Source organism: Falco cherrug, chromosome 4 (genome assembly GCF_023634085.1).
Source record: "Falco cherrug isolate bFalChe1 chromosome 4, bFalChe1.pri, whole genome shotgun sequence".
In the NCBI taxonomy this organism is placed as follows: domain Eukaryota; kingdom Metazoa; phylum Chordata; class Aves; order Falconiformes; family Falconidae; genus Falco; species Falco cherrug.
The window spans coordinates 10,688,719-10,703,807 of NC_073700.1; the positions used below are offsets into that span (position 1 = coordinate 10,688,719).

Sequence of the window (15,089 nt, forward strand, 5' to 3'; positions counted from 1 at the left end):
ATGCCATGGCAGAACTGGGGGTGGGTGTCTGTCTGTCCTGCATTCTTGGTGCAGGGCACCGAGGGTCCCAGGCTGCCACTTGAGCAGCTGCAGTGGTGCCCAGCCTGGAGCCATCCAGGGCAGAGGGGACCAGGAATGGCTCGTGTCCCTGGCTGGGAGCTGCCAGGGTGAAGCCACCTTCCCTGAATTGTATGGAAATGAGGGTTGGCTGAGGGGCTCCTGCAGCTGCCTCTTGCCTGGCCTTCGCTTGCAGCCTGTGACTCAGCACGGGCAGAGCAAACCCCAGTGGGGTGCTCGGAGCCAGTCCATGCCATGCCATAGCACCCCGCTCCTCTAGTGGGGATCCCCATCCTAGCACCCCTCACCTGCCCGCCAGGGCACCCACCCACCTGCCCAGGGCTCCCCCTCAGGCAAGGGGTGCAAGCAGGGACACGGTCCCTGTCCCCCAGCCCTGTGGGCAGCAGAGGGTGATGTTGGTAGGCAGCCTCATGCAATTCGGGCTGGCACCCACCTTGCCAGGATGCCAGCTCCAGATGAGGCCACAGGCTTTGTCCTCTTTCTTTCTTTCTTGCACCATACCAATGTCCCCACCAGTCAAGCTGTGACAGGCTGTGCTGGCCCTACAGTATCTTTTCAATCTCTCCTTGAGACAGAAGCAGGGGAGCTCCTCTAGCCCGCAGGGCCAGTATCTGCCACTGCACCCCAGGCAATCCCTCGCTTTGTAGCTCTTCCCCGGCCAACATGTGTGCAACCAGGAAAAGAAGCAAGAAGGGTGGTGTTGGACAACGTGGCATTGGCTTGGTTAGGGATGTAAACCCGAAAGTGCGTCTCCACCCTGGCAGGCCCTGCGATGGGAAGGATGGTGCAGGGAGCCTGCGGTGTGGTGCCACACTGCCATGCACCCTGTGCTCCCACTACCAAGCACCTTAGCCCAGGTGTCCCCCTCTCTTCTCTCACCATGCTGATGCCTTCTGTCTGCACCCCCCAGGTTTATACTACAGGCAAGGTGGGGCAAGGTGCCTGGCTGCTGAGCTGGTGGCAGGAAAAGCAGTATTCCCCTGGCACTGCAGCCTGCAGAGCTGCCCCAGGGGGGAGAGCTGGGAAGGGGCCATGCCAGCAGGCAGTGTGCTGGGCGGCAAGGGGCTCATCGGGTCAGGATGTGAGCAGAGAGCTTAACAAAGAACATGGTGCTGCTTGTGCAGAGCCAAAGAGCTTGTTTTCCCGAAGCAGAGCTGCGGGGCAGGCTGGGCTATGTGCTCTTTGCCTTGCAACTTCCAGCACCTCAGTCCTTTCCCACAGCATTCCCCCAGTCCCCCCACCACCATCCCTCAACTCTCCCGACCTTCTGTCTTCTTCATTTCCAGGAAGCTCAGCTGTTGGCAGGAGCTGGCTGCTCCTTCCTCCCAGCCGCAGGAGGGGCCTGGGCCCCTGCCAGCCCCGCTGCTGGCTTCGTGCAGGACGGGTTGTGCCAGGAGTCCTGTGGACACCTCAGCCTGGTGGGCAGGTGGAGCAGAGCAGGTCCCAGAGCCACCCAACACCCCAACACCTTCAGCTCTTCTGTGCGTTGGACTCAGCCGGCAGAGCAGCTCCTGGCTGGTGTTTTTGGGCTTGGCACGGAGCACCGCGTCCCTGGCTCCTGCCTGGCAGAGCTGCCTCCTTCTGCGGCTGGCATCAGCGCTGGTTTTGGGGCTTCTCCCGTAAGGGACCAGATGTAGCTGAGGGGTGAGGTCTCCTGCAAGCAGTGCTGGTACATGCGCTGTGCAGGCTGGACGTGGGGCTGCGCTCCCCACCGCCAGCCACTCCGGCTTGCTCAGGGCTGTATACGTGGCATGGGGCACAGAGCTGCCCAAACCTGTCCCTGCCTCCCGTGTGCGAGCCCAGCTCCACGTCTCGCTGGGGAGCAGGGATGTGCACGTGTCCTGAGTGCCAGCCACCGTGGCGCAGCCACCCAGTCCTGCGCAGTGCCCAGCTGCCACATGCACTGGGGTCTGGGCTGGCCTGGCCGTGGGCGAGCAGGCAGAGCACAGCCCCATGCCTCATGCAGCTCGCCCTCCTGCTCTGCTGCAGCGGTGCCTCTGGTCCACAGCAGCCTTGGCAGCTCTCCCACCTGCAAACATCCTTCCCAAGAGCAGGTGGCCGGACCAGCTTCCAGCAGAGCTGCAGGAGCTGCTGGCAGTGTCCCTGGAGCAGGTGAGGGCACGTGGCACTGCGGAGGGGCTGGGGCTGCTCCCACCCTGCCAGTTGTGCCATGAGGCAGCAGGAGTGAGACTGGGCCCCTCCTGCCTGTAACGGGCTGGGCACTGTCCCCTCCCCAGGTGGTCCCACTCCACTCAGCACGGTGACAGGGTTGTTGCTGGCAGGGGGGGTGTCTCGACGCATCCTGTTGGAGGGGGGTTCCATCTACAGCCTTTTAATGAGGTTTTCCAGGAAGAAGGGCTGCCAAGGACATTGGGAAATTAGGGCATAGCCAAGAGACATCCCAGTGCCTCCCCATCCCGCTCACGGACACCCCCAGTCCCTGCAGGACATGCTGACGGTGTTGTTCCTGGAGCCACAGGCACAGGGTCCCCACAGCAACCCCTACCCCATATGACTTTTTGCCCAGATAGGGCTGGCGGGAGTACAATAGTATTTGTATACCTAAAAGTAGAACGATTGATCCCGCTGCTGTTTTGCAACATGTTGACAAGCAGGCAGTGCAGAATTATATAAGTCTACGTGGAGCTGGCAAGTTTGTGTTTCAATCATATGAGTGCTGTTGTGCAATGCTTCCCCTCTGCGGCCCCGGAGGAAAGCGGGTGCGTGGGGGGGCTGCCGGCGCTTCGGCAGAGGCTGCCATGCGTGTGCCGAGCCCCTCAAGCACTTACGGTGGTCCTGGTCCCCACGGCTCTGAAGGCAACGGATGCAAACATTATTATCTGAGGTCTCCAGTTCAGCTTTAAAAGTCACCCACAAATGACGCAGCGGGATCCTTGCTCCTTGCCCCTCCCTGTCCACGATAAAGCACCCAGCACTTGCAGTTTGGACCTGATTCCTCAGCAGCAGGAGTCTGTCCTGGGCTCCCAGCACCCTTGGAGACTCTTTGCCCCTGGTGCATCATACGTGGGTGCAGGAGGGTTTGCAGGAGCCCTTGCAGAGGAAATCCGGGCCCCTTCTCGGTCGCCAAGTGGCAGAGCCAGCACGCTGTGCCAGGCAGAGGGAGAGGCCAGGGTGCCACCACCGTTGTGTGGGAGGTAGGTGCCTGCATCCCCACCGCTGCCTCTGCCTGCTGGCACCGCCGGTGCTGAGCACTCCGTGGCATAAAGGGCCGTTATCCCGGCACAGAGAGGAGCTGGGCTGGCGCCGGGGAGCGGGGCTCACCTGGGCAGGGCTCACCTGGGCAGGGCTAGGGCTGCAAGCAGACCCTGAGGCCGGGCAGATGTTGCAGCCGAAGCCGGGGCAGGCTGCGATGCCGGGGGCAGGCGGCGGGGAGAACGCAGCCCCATGGGATCCCGGTAATACCGAGCGATAACCCCACAAGCGAGAGGTTTGCCCCCCGCAGTGCTGCTCCCGGCTGCCCGCCCCTTGCCCGCTGCGAAGCTCACCGTGTGCCGGGAGCGGAGCCTGGCACGGAGGGGCCGCTGGCACACAGGGGCGTTGGGGACGTAACGGCGCTGGCTGGTGACATACGGGACGCGCAGGGGCGGGGGCTGCCCCGGGGCACCCGGCCGGGCTGGGACAGCTTGGGGGCGGGGGCACCGCTGTTCGGCCCGAGCGCGGCGGCCGGGTGGGCCAGCGCCGGGGGGCGCGGCGGGCAGGGGGCGGGAGCGCTGACCCCCGGGAGCCGGCAGGGAGCCGGGCGAGGCCGTGATGGGGAGGAACGGCGGGACGCGGACAGGCGGGCGCTGGGGAGTCGGCGGCGCTCAACGCACCCTGCCGGCGGTCTGTCCCCGCGGGCCCGTCCCGGGGATCTGTCCCCGGGGGTCCCTCCCCGCAGTCCGCCCGGCCCCGGGCCGCCCCGGCCCCCCGCAGGACCCCGCCCCCCGCAGGACCCCGCCGCGGCCGCCCCGGCGACGCTCCGCGGGCCGCTGGTGCCCCCTGCCGCGCGGCTCGCGCGCTCCCGGGAGGCGGCGGGGGGCGGGGCGCGGCGGGGCGGGTCCGGGCCGTCGGGACGGCGGAGGCGACGGGAGCGGCGCCGCCGCTCCGCCAGGGGGCGGTAGGGGGCGGTAGGGGGCGGGGGGGCGCGGCGCGGCGGCGACGACGTCCCGGGGCGGGGTCCCGGCGGGGGCGGGGCTGGGGCTGTGCCGGGCCGTGCCGGGCCGCGGCGGTCGGAGGTGCCGGTGCCGCCGCCATGTACCGGGCCCTGTACAGTTTCCGCTCGGCCGAGCCCAACTCTCTGCCCTTCGCCGCCGGCGAGACCTTCCTGCTGCTGGAGCGCAGCAACCAGCACTGGTGGCTGGTCACCCGCGCCGGCTCCGGCGAGACGGGCTACGCGCCGGCCTCCTACCTCCAGCGGCTGCAGGTGGGCCGGGCCGGGCTGCGGGGCCCGCACCGAGCGGGCTGGCGAGGGGCGGCTGTGCCGGCCGCCGGGTGCGCCGCCGGGGCTGGGGGTCCGCGGGGGCTGGGGGTCCGCCGGGCCTGGGCAGTCAGACCACCCCCGGTGCCGCTCTGCGGGGCGTGATGAGGGGGACCCTCCCCCCGGGAGCCTGCGCGACTGCCGGTGACCCCGGAGTCTCCCCGCCAGCAGCCCCGGCTGGTGCCCGCAGGTGCTGTAGCCATCTCCCGCTGGCCGCGGGGGTTTCCGTTCGCCTGGCACCCCAGGACCGAGGGGGTGACCGTCCCCCCCGCACACCGTGACACCGCCAGCACGCCTGTACCGGCCCGGGCACAGCCGCTGTGGTGGCGGCAGTTACAGCCAACACGGGTAGCGACAGAGAGCCTGAGCCCAGGTGGTGCCAGGAAGCAATTCTGGGGCTGGCCCCCACCTAACGGGAGGCGGGGGGGGGGGGGTCCGGCCATGAGCTCGGGGGAGAGGGGCTGCTCCTGCCTTGTGCAGTGCAGGGGCTGCTCAGTGGAGGCTTCTGAGGGACAGTGTGGCTTCTGAAATTAAAACAGGCCTTTCATATATGGCTAATTCGTGGGGGTCTTATATCCATTCGGGCCTTGGGGTAGCCGTGGGAACAGCATCCTGAGGACTCTTTGCATCAGTGGGTGTGTAAGTGTGTGCAAACGTGGTGAGTGTTACAAACGGCCCTTTTGGACTCTGGCTGGAGATGGTGCTGAACCCCGTTATCCCAGCGTGCTGCCGGTGCTCCTTCCCGTGCCGCCGAACCCCGGCTGAGCAGTAACGGCCGGTAAGGGAGCGCGGGTGCGTGCGGCTCCGTGCGCCTGGCATCGCCTGGGCAGCGCCTGCGTGCCGGTGGCTCTGCCAGCTGCTGGGCTCTGAGCCGGCCTGCCCGCCGGGCTGGGGCTCTCCTGCCACCAGGATGGCCTGGCGGGAGGGGACATCTTGTGCATCACTAAGCCCTTAAGCTGTTTACAGGAGCTGTTTAGTTACAGACCAAAGACCTTATTAAATGACTAGATTTTAAAATGCCACGGTGGCGTCGCTCCAGGCTGCTGCTCATGGGGCTCCTCTCTGCAGTCCCCTGCTTCATTTGCTTGTGTGGCGTGACGTCTTCCCGCTGCTGTGGGTGCGGGAGCCTTCTCCCAGGCTGCTGGGAGACAGAGCAGCCTTCCTGCATCCCTCCACCTTGCTTGCTTGTACCAGTTTTGAGACCTTACAGGAAAAGCATTTCTTCACTGACTTTACATGCATTCCTCCGGTTATCTTTTGCTGCAGCCTGCCAGGCTGACTTTTGACAGTCTGTTAGTAAGGCACTAATATTAAAGCAGCATCGCTGGTGACTTTGTGAGCCCTCTCCTCTAGTTCAGCTGTAACTTTCCTAAATGCCCCTAGACCTCTTCACAGGAAACAGAAGAGCCTTCCCATCCGCTCATCTTTTTTTGGCCATTAGATTTCCGGCACCTGTACTTGCCTAATGATGCATGAGGCAGCAGGATCTAATTTGCTGCTCTGCGGTTGTGGTAATGCTGTGTCTGTGCCTGACTTTCTACTGTTGCGTCCTGCCAGCTCCAAAGAGCTGATCTGAAGTCAAAACCTGCCTTTATTCAAGGGAGGAGGCATCTGCTCACTGAAAGCTTGTTTAAGACCGTTTGCTGAATGTCCAGGATGAGTGCAAACAATGTGTCACCCAGTTTTGGTTTAATAAGGACACTGAGACTAATTAGTGATGGCAGTTTGGGAGGCAATTAATGCTGCCCCAATCACAACAGAGGGAAACCACAGCTAATGATTAGTGTTAGCGTGCTTAGCACGGAGAGAGAGTGGCCAACAGGAGTCACCATTGTAAAAGTAAGCCTTGGGCTTTGTTAGCAGTGCAGTCAGGTTCCAGGTGAGCAATAGGCTGCACAACAGTCGCAGCCAACAGCAGCAAATCTCCCAAAAGCCGCTTGCAGCAGCACTCTGAGAGGATGCTCACAGGAGAGGCTCGGACTGCTGTTGCTACTGCCATCCGCTATTAGGAGCTTCAGCTTTATTCTGAGCTCCTCTTGATTTTCAGGTTTTTTGCTCAGCTTTCATAGATATGGAAAATTCATGCCTTGGCTTTTCTAGAGGAAGAAATAATTCCCATTTATTATTTAAAGCTTATTCTTGGGTGATGGCTTTTTATTGCAGATGTGGCAGAATTTTGTACTGAAATCCTTGTGGCTCAGTGTTGCTACTAAAAGAGGGTTAGTTTGGGGGAGCACGGAGGGGGAACAACCACACAAACACATAATGCCTCTAAGAAACAAGTTAGGGCCAAGCCAGGGCACCGGAACGTGAAGCTGATGTGAAGTTAATTTGGGTCAATTAGAAACGCCTAACTTAAGCCGATTTTGCTCCTCTGTAGTTCCCTTTGAGCTCTGTTGTGGGTTATTAAGAGTGGTTTCAAGTCAAGTGCCATTCTGGGGATAGATGCTGAAGCCATGCAGCGGCGACAAGGAAGGATGGGGCTGCGTGCTGCTGAACGGGGGTAGCTCGTGCGCCGCAGGCAGTGACCTGCTCGCTGAAAAGCCAGCCTCGCACACGCTGGAACCCTGGCTTGGCACACCCGCGGTGGAGGTCTCTGGTGGCAGTGCCGGTAGGCATGGTGGTAGCAAGCAGAGCCGTAACAAACTTGAGGGCTGACAGGTGCTGCTGCTGAGACAAGTGAGAACATGTACCCAGCGCTGCACCGGCCGGTAACAGCACGGCGTGTAGGATAACTGCCTCCAGCTATTGACAGAGCAAGAGGCAAACGCTAATACCTAATGCGAGGCAAATAGTGCTGCAGCGCGGCGAAGCTGTCGGCATGAGCTCCATGGCTTCTGATTGAATGGAAAGGTGCCCATCAGCATGAGGTTGGTCTTTTGTCTCCGGCTGCGTGCTGATGCTTAAGCGATGTATGAGTGGCAGAAATATGTGAAGGTTAAATTGGAGCTAAGGCTGTCCTCTGGAGCCAGCCAGTCACGGAAGGCAGGCCTTTCAAAGCTCTGTGTGGAGCTGTGAAAGACTGAATTCAGAAAGCTGCCTTAGGAGCAGGAGGTTCACTCGGTGTCAGGAAGGGACAAACGCTGAGTCCAGCAAATAATATGGGTCCTTCCTCTGGGTGAGATAGCCTGTATGTTGCTGTCATTAGGATGGGACATGTAATTTTGTAATTGTGTCTGGAGTGATTCCACCTTTGGGTGAAGGTTTGGGGCTGTGCTGCGGCACCACAAGGAGCACGAAGCAAGTGACTATCCTGGAAGATGCCAAACTACAGGTGATGCTTGGCCTGCCAGAAAAGCTTATCTGCTCTGGTCCCAGTGGTTCAGGGATCAGGGCAGGGGCTGAGGTGGTGGTTTGCTTCTGGCTTTGGGACCCGTGTAAGGGAGCAGCAGTCTGCTTGACTGGTCTTGCCTTGTTTCTTGTTTGCGCTGACCCAGGCTGTATTCCCCATCGATGGAATTGTTAATATTACATGCCGAGGAGGGGAATGGCAGCCATAAAATGCTGTATTGGTAGGGGTGTGAAAATAAGTGCTAAGTTGCAGGGAGATGTTTCCTGGTGAAGTGGGAATGGTTTTGCATGCTGGCTGCTGCAAATCAGCTGCTCGGCTGTATTAAGCTGTTAGGATTTAGCTTTGAAATTACTATTAATAGCCTTTTCAAAATGACTTGAAATGTATTTGAAATAACTGAAAAAAAATGTTTGCAACATGGGTTTGGGTTCTCTGCTCTGCTGAGGCCTTTGGTAGGTCAGACTTTCACCTTGTACCTCTGGAGGAGCAGGAAGGGGGCTGTCTGTGTGGGAAGGTGTGTTTGCTGATGGCTGGGAAGCTTTGCACTGTCTGGTGAGAAAACGGACCCAGGTGAGAGTGTAACAAGCATTTTAAGGATGCCTTGGATTGCTGTTTGCTGTGGTTTTTTCTACAAGAATAAGCAGGCATGTGATAAAACTCAGGGACTGCTTTGTGCAGCCTAGCAACAACTTAAAATTCTCCTTCAGCATCACCAAGTGCAGAGTACAGGTAATCCTGGCCAGGCAGGCGCAGAAACGGTGTTTCACCTCCCGAGCTGCAACGAGAGTTTTCCGAAGGAGTGGAATTTGAGTGCTCTGTGTTTGCAGGAAACCCCTTTGTGCTGTAGCATTGACACGGGCTCAGGACTGGAAGTGCTTGGTGCAAGCAAGGTAGCGCAGGAGCTGCCTGTCCATGCAGACCAGGGCTCAAAGCACAGGTCTGGCAGCTTGCACCGTTCCTGGAGCCTGGTCCAGCATCCTACGCCTGGCCCCGTGGTCCAGCCTTTCCCTGTGCCGCCGCTGCTCTTGTCGTCCCTGCTCTCAATTCGTTCAGTTCACCGGCTTGCTGGAAAACTCTTTGTTTCTAACCTGGCTGCTTTTCTGCCAGGATAGCAAATGCGTTATTTCTGTGATGGAGCAGCCTGTGCTGAGGCTGCTGCCAGTGTGGGACCGCTGGGCAAGCAGCGACCTGTGGTAGCTCAGGTACTGTCAGACCTTTCCATGCTAGTGTGGAGATGACGATGATGATGTGGAGCACAAAATCGGTTGCATGGTGTCAGTCAAATGATCAGGTGTTCTGATAGCAAATCTCCAGTCACTGGAAAATGAGCTTTGGCAATTGTGCTTTGCTGTAAGAGTTTCTCCCTCCATCTACATAAAATCCAGCTTTAAGCAGGGTGCTCCTGACCCCTGGCAGAGTTCCTCCTGTTGCTCCAGAGCAGAAGGTGGTATTGTGCAGGCTGTTGTACAGACCATCTCCTGCAGATTTGACAGAGCTTTCAGTGGGCATCAGAGCTTAATCGCAATACTTGCAACAGATCCTGAATAAGTGCTTAGGCTAAAAATAAAGTTTTATTTTGGAGAATAAACAGCTGGTAGTGTTTTGCAGCTGAGGCTGCATTTCTCAACACATGCAAGAAAATGAAATAATGAAGCATTTTTCTCTGGGATGTTGCAGTAACAGAGATGCTATCATGTCAGAGCTGCTAATGCTTTGAGGTGAAGTTTTATTGTTGAGGCTAAATTACACAGTCAGGGGAATTATAACCATTTCTAATTACTGTAGCTGAAGACTTGAAATTTTAGCCAGAAGTTCTGCAGTCTTTCACAGATCAGAATGATTAAAGTAGAAATACGCTAACGATCTTTAGCCTCTATTTTTGCTTGGCTGTGAAGAAATGTTCTTCTCACTTCTACTCTGATTAAAAATAATTAGGCTTTTTGATATCACACAAAATTTGCCTTTGTGATCTGGATGTCCATGTATGGGCAATATTGGCAGCCTGGGCTTATTGCTCCTGCAGCCGCCTAATGGCTGAGCATGGCTGGAGTGACACCGGTGGACATGTGGATGGTCCTGGTGGGTGTGCTTTGGGCTGGAAACGTTAAGCCTGTTTCAGGGTTGAACAACGTGAAGGCTGTCTTGGTCAAAAGTGAGCAAGCAGTAGAGAGACATCTTGAGAGCCCATGTCCGCTTTTGAGCGATGTGTCTGTGGCTCTGCCTTGGAGAAAGCGCAAGGTGAGGGGCCAGACTGGAAAGAAGAAACGTGCCATTTTCTTCTAGGACTTTGGAGAGGCACTTGCCCGGAGCTGATAGACACAGTCTGGTTTCCAGCTTCTCTGTGGGGTTGCAGTGTCTGCCAAGTCATTTGCACCCCTGCTTTCTAGTGCTGGCCTTGCCGTGAGCATTTTGCTGTATTGCACAAACAATTACCTGCTGTTTTTTAATCTTGCAATTTTACTGATCAAATTTGTGACTTTTTTGGGGCTGCCTGCTGTAGTTTTTTTGAATGCTTTCCACCAGGAGAAGATGGCTAGACTTCCTTCCCTGGTTTACATCTGGAAGGTGATCAACTTCTCATTGCAAAGGGAAGAACTGCCAGTTTTGAACTAGAAGCATCTGTTCAAAAAGGCTGGCAAGGTGCTGATGCTGGAGGACAGCAAATGCAGACAGACACCCTTCCTCTTGCCCCATTTGCAGGAAAAAGGCTTTAGTAATAACTGCATTGTGTATTTATTGAGCAAGATGCTTCTGTGATTAACATATGGGCATCTGGATTCTGTTCAAATCTGCCACCAGCTCGCTATGGGACTTCATGTAACTGGCTTTCTTTGCTAGACCTTGTTCCCCTGCCCATAAGTGAGGATACGGGCAAGAGGCCCCACAGGGGGGTTGTGGCTCAGCAGAATTTCTCATTAATGGTGAAATTTAATTGATGCGAACTTAAGCTTATAAACACCAGTTGGCCCACGGGAAAGTAAGTGTTGATGGCTGTCCCGCAGCATCGGTGTGTATCTCTAAAATAACGGTGCTAATCAAGTCAAGCTGGTGGATGTGCAACACAACAGGTCTGCTGGAAGGTGTCCCAGCTTCAGCCATCACTGCATTCCCATCCTCAGAAGATCAGTCTTGTGCTGTCCTCGCCTTGAGCAGGGAGGGCATCAACAGCTCAGCCTCAGCTGCACTGTCGGAGCTGAAGGGGGTCGGCAGATGTGTTTGAACATCTCTGTGCTTGCCGAGCAGCACCTGCTCTGTGTTTGCGCACCTCTGCTCATGATCCCACTCTCGTGGTTCCTTCCAGGATTTCCAGCATCCCATCAGGTGAACTCTTAGTAGGAAAAAAAATAAACAACCCCAAACAAACAGAGGAGAGGCTTGTATTGAAACCAGTAAACCAGAAAGTTCATGGAAGTTAATTAATTTTTTTTTATTTCTTTTTTTGGTGATTGTTGCTCTGTGTGAAGTACAGAGGGAGCAAGACACTGAAGAGCAGGGAGGAATTTGTGTTGCTTGTCCCTGGAGAAAAATGTGCTGGTGTTACTAGTGGTGGGAAAATAATGTGAAGAGTCCTCCTCTGTGCAAGAGAAGGGTAACCTCCTGTACACTAGGGGAGGCTTTGACAAAAGTGTTTTTGAAAAAAAAAAAGCAACACACACCTATATCATGGTTTTGACAAAAGCCTTTTTGAAAAAACCAAGCAACTATATCGTGGTCACTGGCTGACCTAAGAAGATCCTTTGCGAGATCTGGGGCATATTAATGCCTGTGGGGAAGGTCAAACCCCATGGTGTAAACCTGGTATTTACATCTGTCAGTGGCTGAAACATGGAAAACAGCTGAACCCGTCTGTTGAAGTCATTAGGAGAGCTCCGGTTCTGGAACAGAAGCAACCTCCTCTTTTTCTTCCCTTACTTATGTACGTCTGAGCTATACATAAACAAACAGAATTTTTAAGAGCATCCAAGCCTCACTCCCTCATGAACGATTTAAACTTTGTCCTTCCCGGGCAGGGTATGTGTTCAGCATATGAGCTGTCAGTCTGGGCACTGGAAAAAGAATGAATTCCAGAATGGGTTTGTAAGGAGGGAAGTGCAAGCAGCCTTAGCGTGCAACTGTAGCATTAGATAGTCTGCAAGAAAATTAGACTTCACAGATACTGACATCCTACGTAGCCAATGCTATAACCAAAATTTTACAAGCCACAGGTTCTAATAGAGCTCTGTGCGCAGAGATTTTTACATGAAAATGCATGTGCATTGCATTTCTTCCAGAGAGAAAACCTTAAATGGAGGCTTTCTTCTCTGCCACGGCAGTAACGGTTGGCTCAATTTCTTTCACTAAAGAGGTGCATTTGTGTGTGGCCTTGCGAGGGCTGGGAGCATTTGCTGTTGGACCAGGAGATCAGCCCCAGTTCACAGGCTCTTGCAGACCTGCTCTTTTTCCCAGACCTGATCCCTTTCTCACAGTGCGCACCCGGTGCCGTGCTGAGGACGGGGTAGGGCTGCCTGTGCCGGACAGCGTTTGGTGATAGCAAACGTGGTGGGGGCTGCTGCGGTGCCACTGGGGGGAAGTGCTGGTCCCGCTGGGCTGGTGACATGCTGCCACCCAGCCTGGCTGGTGCCACCTTTGCTGAGGTGCTGCGTGCAGACTGCTGTGCTAGTGGGTGCTGACTTCTGGTGGGGAAGGAGATCCTGTTTCCAGGGCCTGTCTCGCGAGTGGAGATGACAAAGCTGTGTCACGAGACCCAGGAAAAATGATTGAGCTCGATGCTGGGGCTGTTCCTGAGTGCTTCTGCTAATGGGCTGCAAGAAGCAGTTTGGTTCCTGTGCTGAGGCAGGTAGAAATGGATGGTGGCACTATTGGAGGACCCCGGGTTGTGGTTTTCCTGTGAGTTGGCATCTGGAGCTGCAGCATGCTTGTTGTATTTAGAGGAAAAATTCTCATTTGAAAAATGAGTCTGTTGAGTTCTACTGGGAATTCTTTCTGTGGACCCTGACTGCCCTCACTGCCTTTGGTCTTGAGTTGCAGCAGGAATTGTGGTGTGACCCGGTCCTGCTTCTGGAGGAGCATCACTTTGCTTCCCCAGCCAGTGGCTCATGAGTAAACTTTTGACCTTTACACGAGGGGCTTGTCAAGCCTAATTTGTCTTTTTTTTTTATCGTGTGGCAAAATATTTGATTTTTTAAAAAAAGGATTTTGAAGCTTTCATGTGAAAAGTGGAACAGAGGACACTACTCATGACTGCGTCTGTTTCTGTCTGCTCCCCTTCACCCTGCATTGCTTTCTTGCCACGGGGATGCTGAGCCCTCTTCTGGTCAAAGCTCCGTTGATGCTAACAGGGAGATAGTGTTGTCCCAAAGTCAAGACCCACCACCCTGCAGCCGGAGAGGAGGGTTACCTTCGTTTTAGCCCTTCTGTGTTCACACCCTGCAAGGCAGAGCCGTTTGCTTGGCTTGCAAGGGAGCAAAGCATTAATACTTGTCCCGTTTTAGCATAAAGCTTAAGCGAGAAGGGGAAGTAAAATTTTGGCAGTGTGGGCTTTTTGGAATGGGGTGGGAAGTTCATGGGTTTGTTTTTCCTGGTTATTTGTTTGCCTGTTGAAGTTGTTAAGAAGCAGTAGTTGTCACTTCCTTCCTCCCTGGAAGCTGCATACTTCCTGATCACTGAGTTGTGGAGTCCGTGTCCTCCCTCCTGTCCATCTGGTACAGCTAAAGGGATGGTGTCACCCAGCTGCGAGTGTGGTGAGCCCGTTCCTCTGACTTGGACTGCCTTTTGTGCTAGCGAGATGTGCTTTTGGATGGGTGTCTGTGCTGTCACGCTGATGGGGTCCCATCTACACTGCTTTGGTCCCTCTTCCCTGCGCTGGCTGGGGTGGTGTGCGTGAAAGCGGGCTGTGAGATGTTGATTTTTGTGCCTGTGATCTGGAAATGCCACCGTAGGCTGATATTTTAGTTTGTTCAGCTGCTCAAGAGATTTAATTTTAAAAAAAAAATAAAAAATCAAGCTGTCATACTAAGCATGGTAGATAATTCCAGGCTGTGGGTCATTCCTTGCTAAATCACTGGCTCCAAATTCAGATTAGATCTCTTCTAATTAATAGCTATTATTTCTTGGATTTTTTTCTGGTACAAGTGGAGACAATGCCTTGTAGTATGGAAACCCGAGGGCAGGCCCCAGCTCCAAACCTGCTATTATATTGAATAAAAACAAAGGGATAACAGAGAAGATGAGGCAATAGCTGCAAAAATAGACCCTCGCCCACAAGGAGGAGGGTATCACCTAGAAGCTGGGATGATGCCTTGATGAAAAGGTCTTGAATGCCTTGTCCATGAGGTTTGTGCCAGGGGCGGTACCTCCACAACTGCTGATGTGGTTGGGGTGTCATCTCCCACTGTTCCTGCTCCAGCTCCACTGCCCTCAAGCTCGCTGGCTGGGGGAGGCTGAGCTCAGCCTCTGAGTTGCATCCTCCTTCTCTGGAGGTGGGAAGAAAGCCTTGATGGACCACCCAGGCAACTTTCACCCCTCGCATGTGGAAGGTGGAAATGGTGATGGACACATTGTCAGGGTGGAGGGCTTTCCATCGGTCGAGTTCAGTGCAGTGTGCTGTGACGGCTGTACAGGGAATGTGAAAGCTCCTGTAAAACCAGATGGCTGCCTAATGAGATCAAGTTGAAGCTCCCCACCAAGCAGACAAACGCAATCTTCCGTGGCCTCTCAGTCTGATGTGGTGACAATTCCTTTTTGTGTAAACTGGGTGAATTCTGTGATTTTCAGGCTGCTTGAAGATACCCTTTTGCCCTCTTTGCCTGAGGAAAGGATATGTGTTTGCAGGCGGATGGAGGGGGTACCATGGTTTGAACATCGAATGTGCTGTGCCCAGGTCATAATTGATCCCAACTGACATGCCAGAAGGCAGGTCCACGGTCCCTTTCCCTCTGTGTCTGGGCTTGGCTGTCCCTGATGAATATTTGGGGAGAAGCTAAAGTATCAGGGCAGCCCATGTTTTTAAGCGTGTAAAAAGAATAATTGTGTGAAAACCCAGTACCTCAAGAATAGTGATCATAAAAATTCATTACCTACTTAGTGCAGAGGCTTAGGGATTTGAGCCTGGCCGAATCAAAGTGTTTGTAGCTGAAGACTTTTTCCGTTTGACATCAAAAAAGCAATGTCCCCTGAAGTGCTGGGTTCTAAGTAATGAAGATTTTGTCTGCCCCAGAATCACCTTTATTGACTTCAACTGAA

The 15,089-nt window shown here is 55.1% G+C and overlaps 1 protein-coding gene across 3 annotated transcripts in view; it reads left to right on the plus strand.

Annotated features, from left to right (window-relative positions):
- The first annotated feature begins 2,844 nt into the window (after nucleotides 1-2,844).
- Nucleotides 2,845-15,089, plus strand: part of NCKIPSD (NCK interacting protein with SH3 domain) — a 54,122-nt gene continuing 41,877 nt past the window's right edge. Inside the window, exon 1 of one of the 3 annotated variants that reach the window (XM_055707576.1) lies at nucleotides 2,845-3,233. Coding sequence is in view for 1 of the 3 variants with exons in the window: in XM_055707575.1 (XP_055563550.1) it covers nucleotides 4,331-4,501 (171 nt within the window). In the remaining 2 variants the exon portion in view is untranslated. Of the gene's footprint in view, nucleotides 3,234-4,273; nucleotides 4,502-12,948; nucleotides 13,589-15,089 lie in introns of those variants that run through there. The other 2 variants (XM_055707575.1, XM_055707577.1) reach the window with 2 other exon arrangements.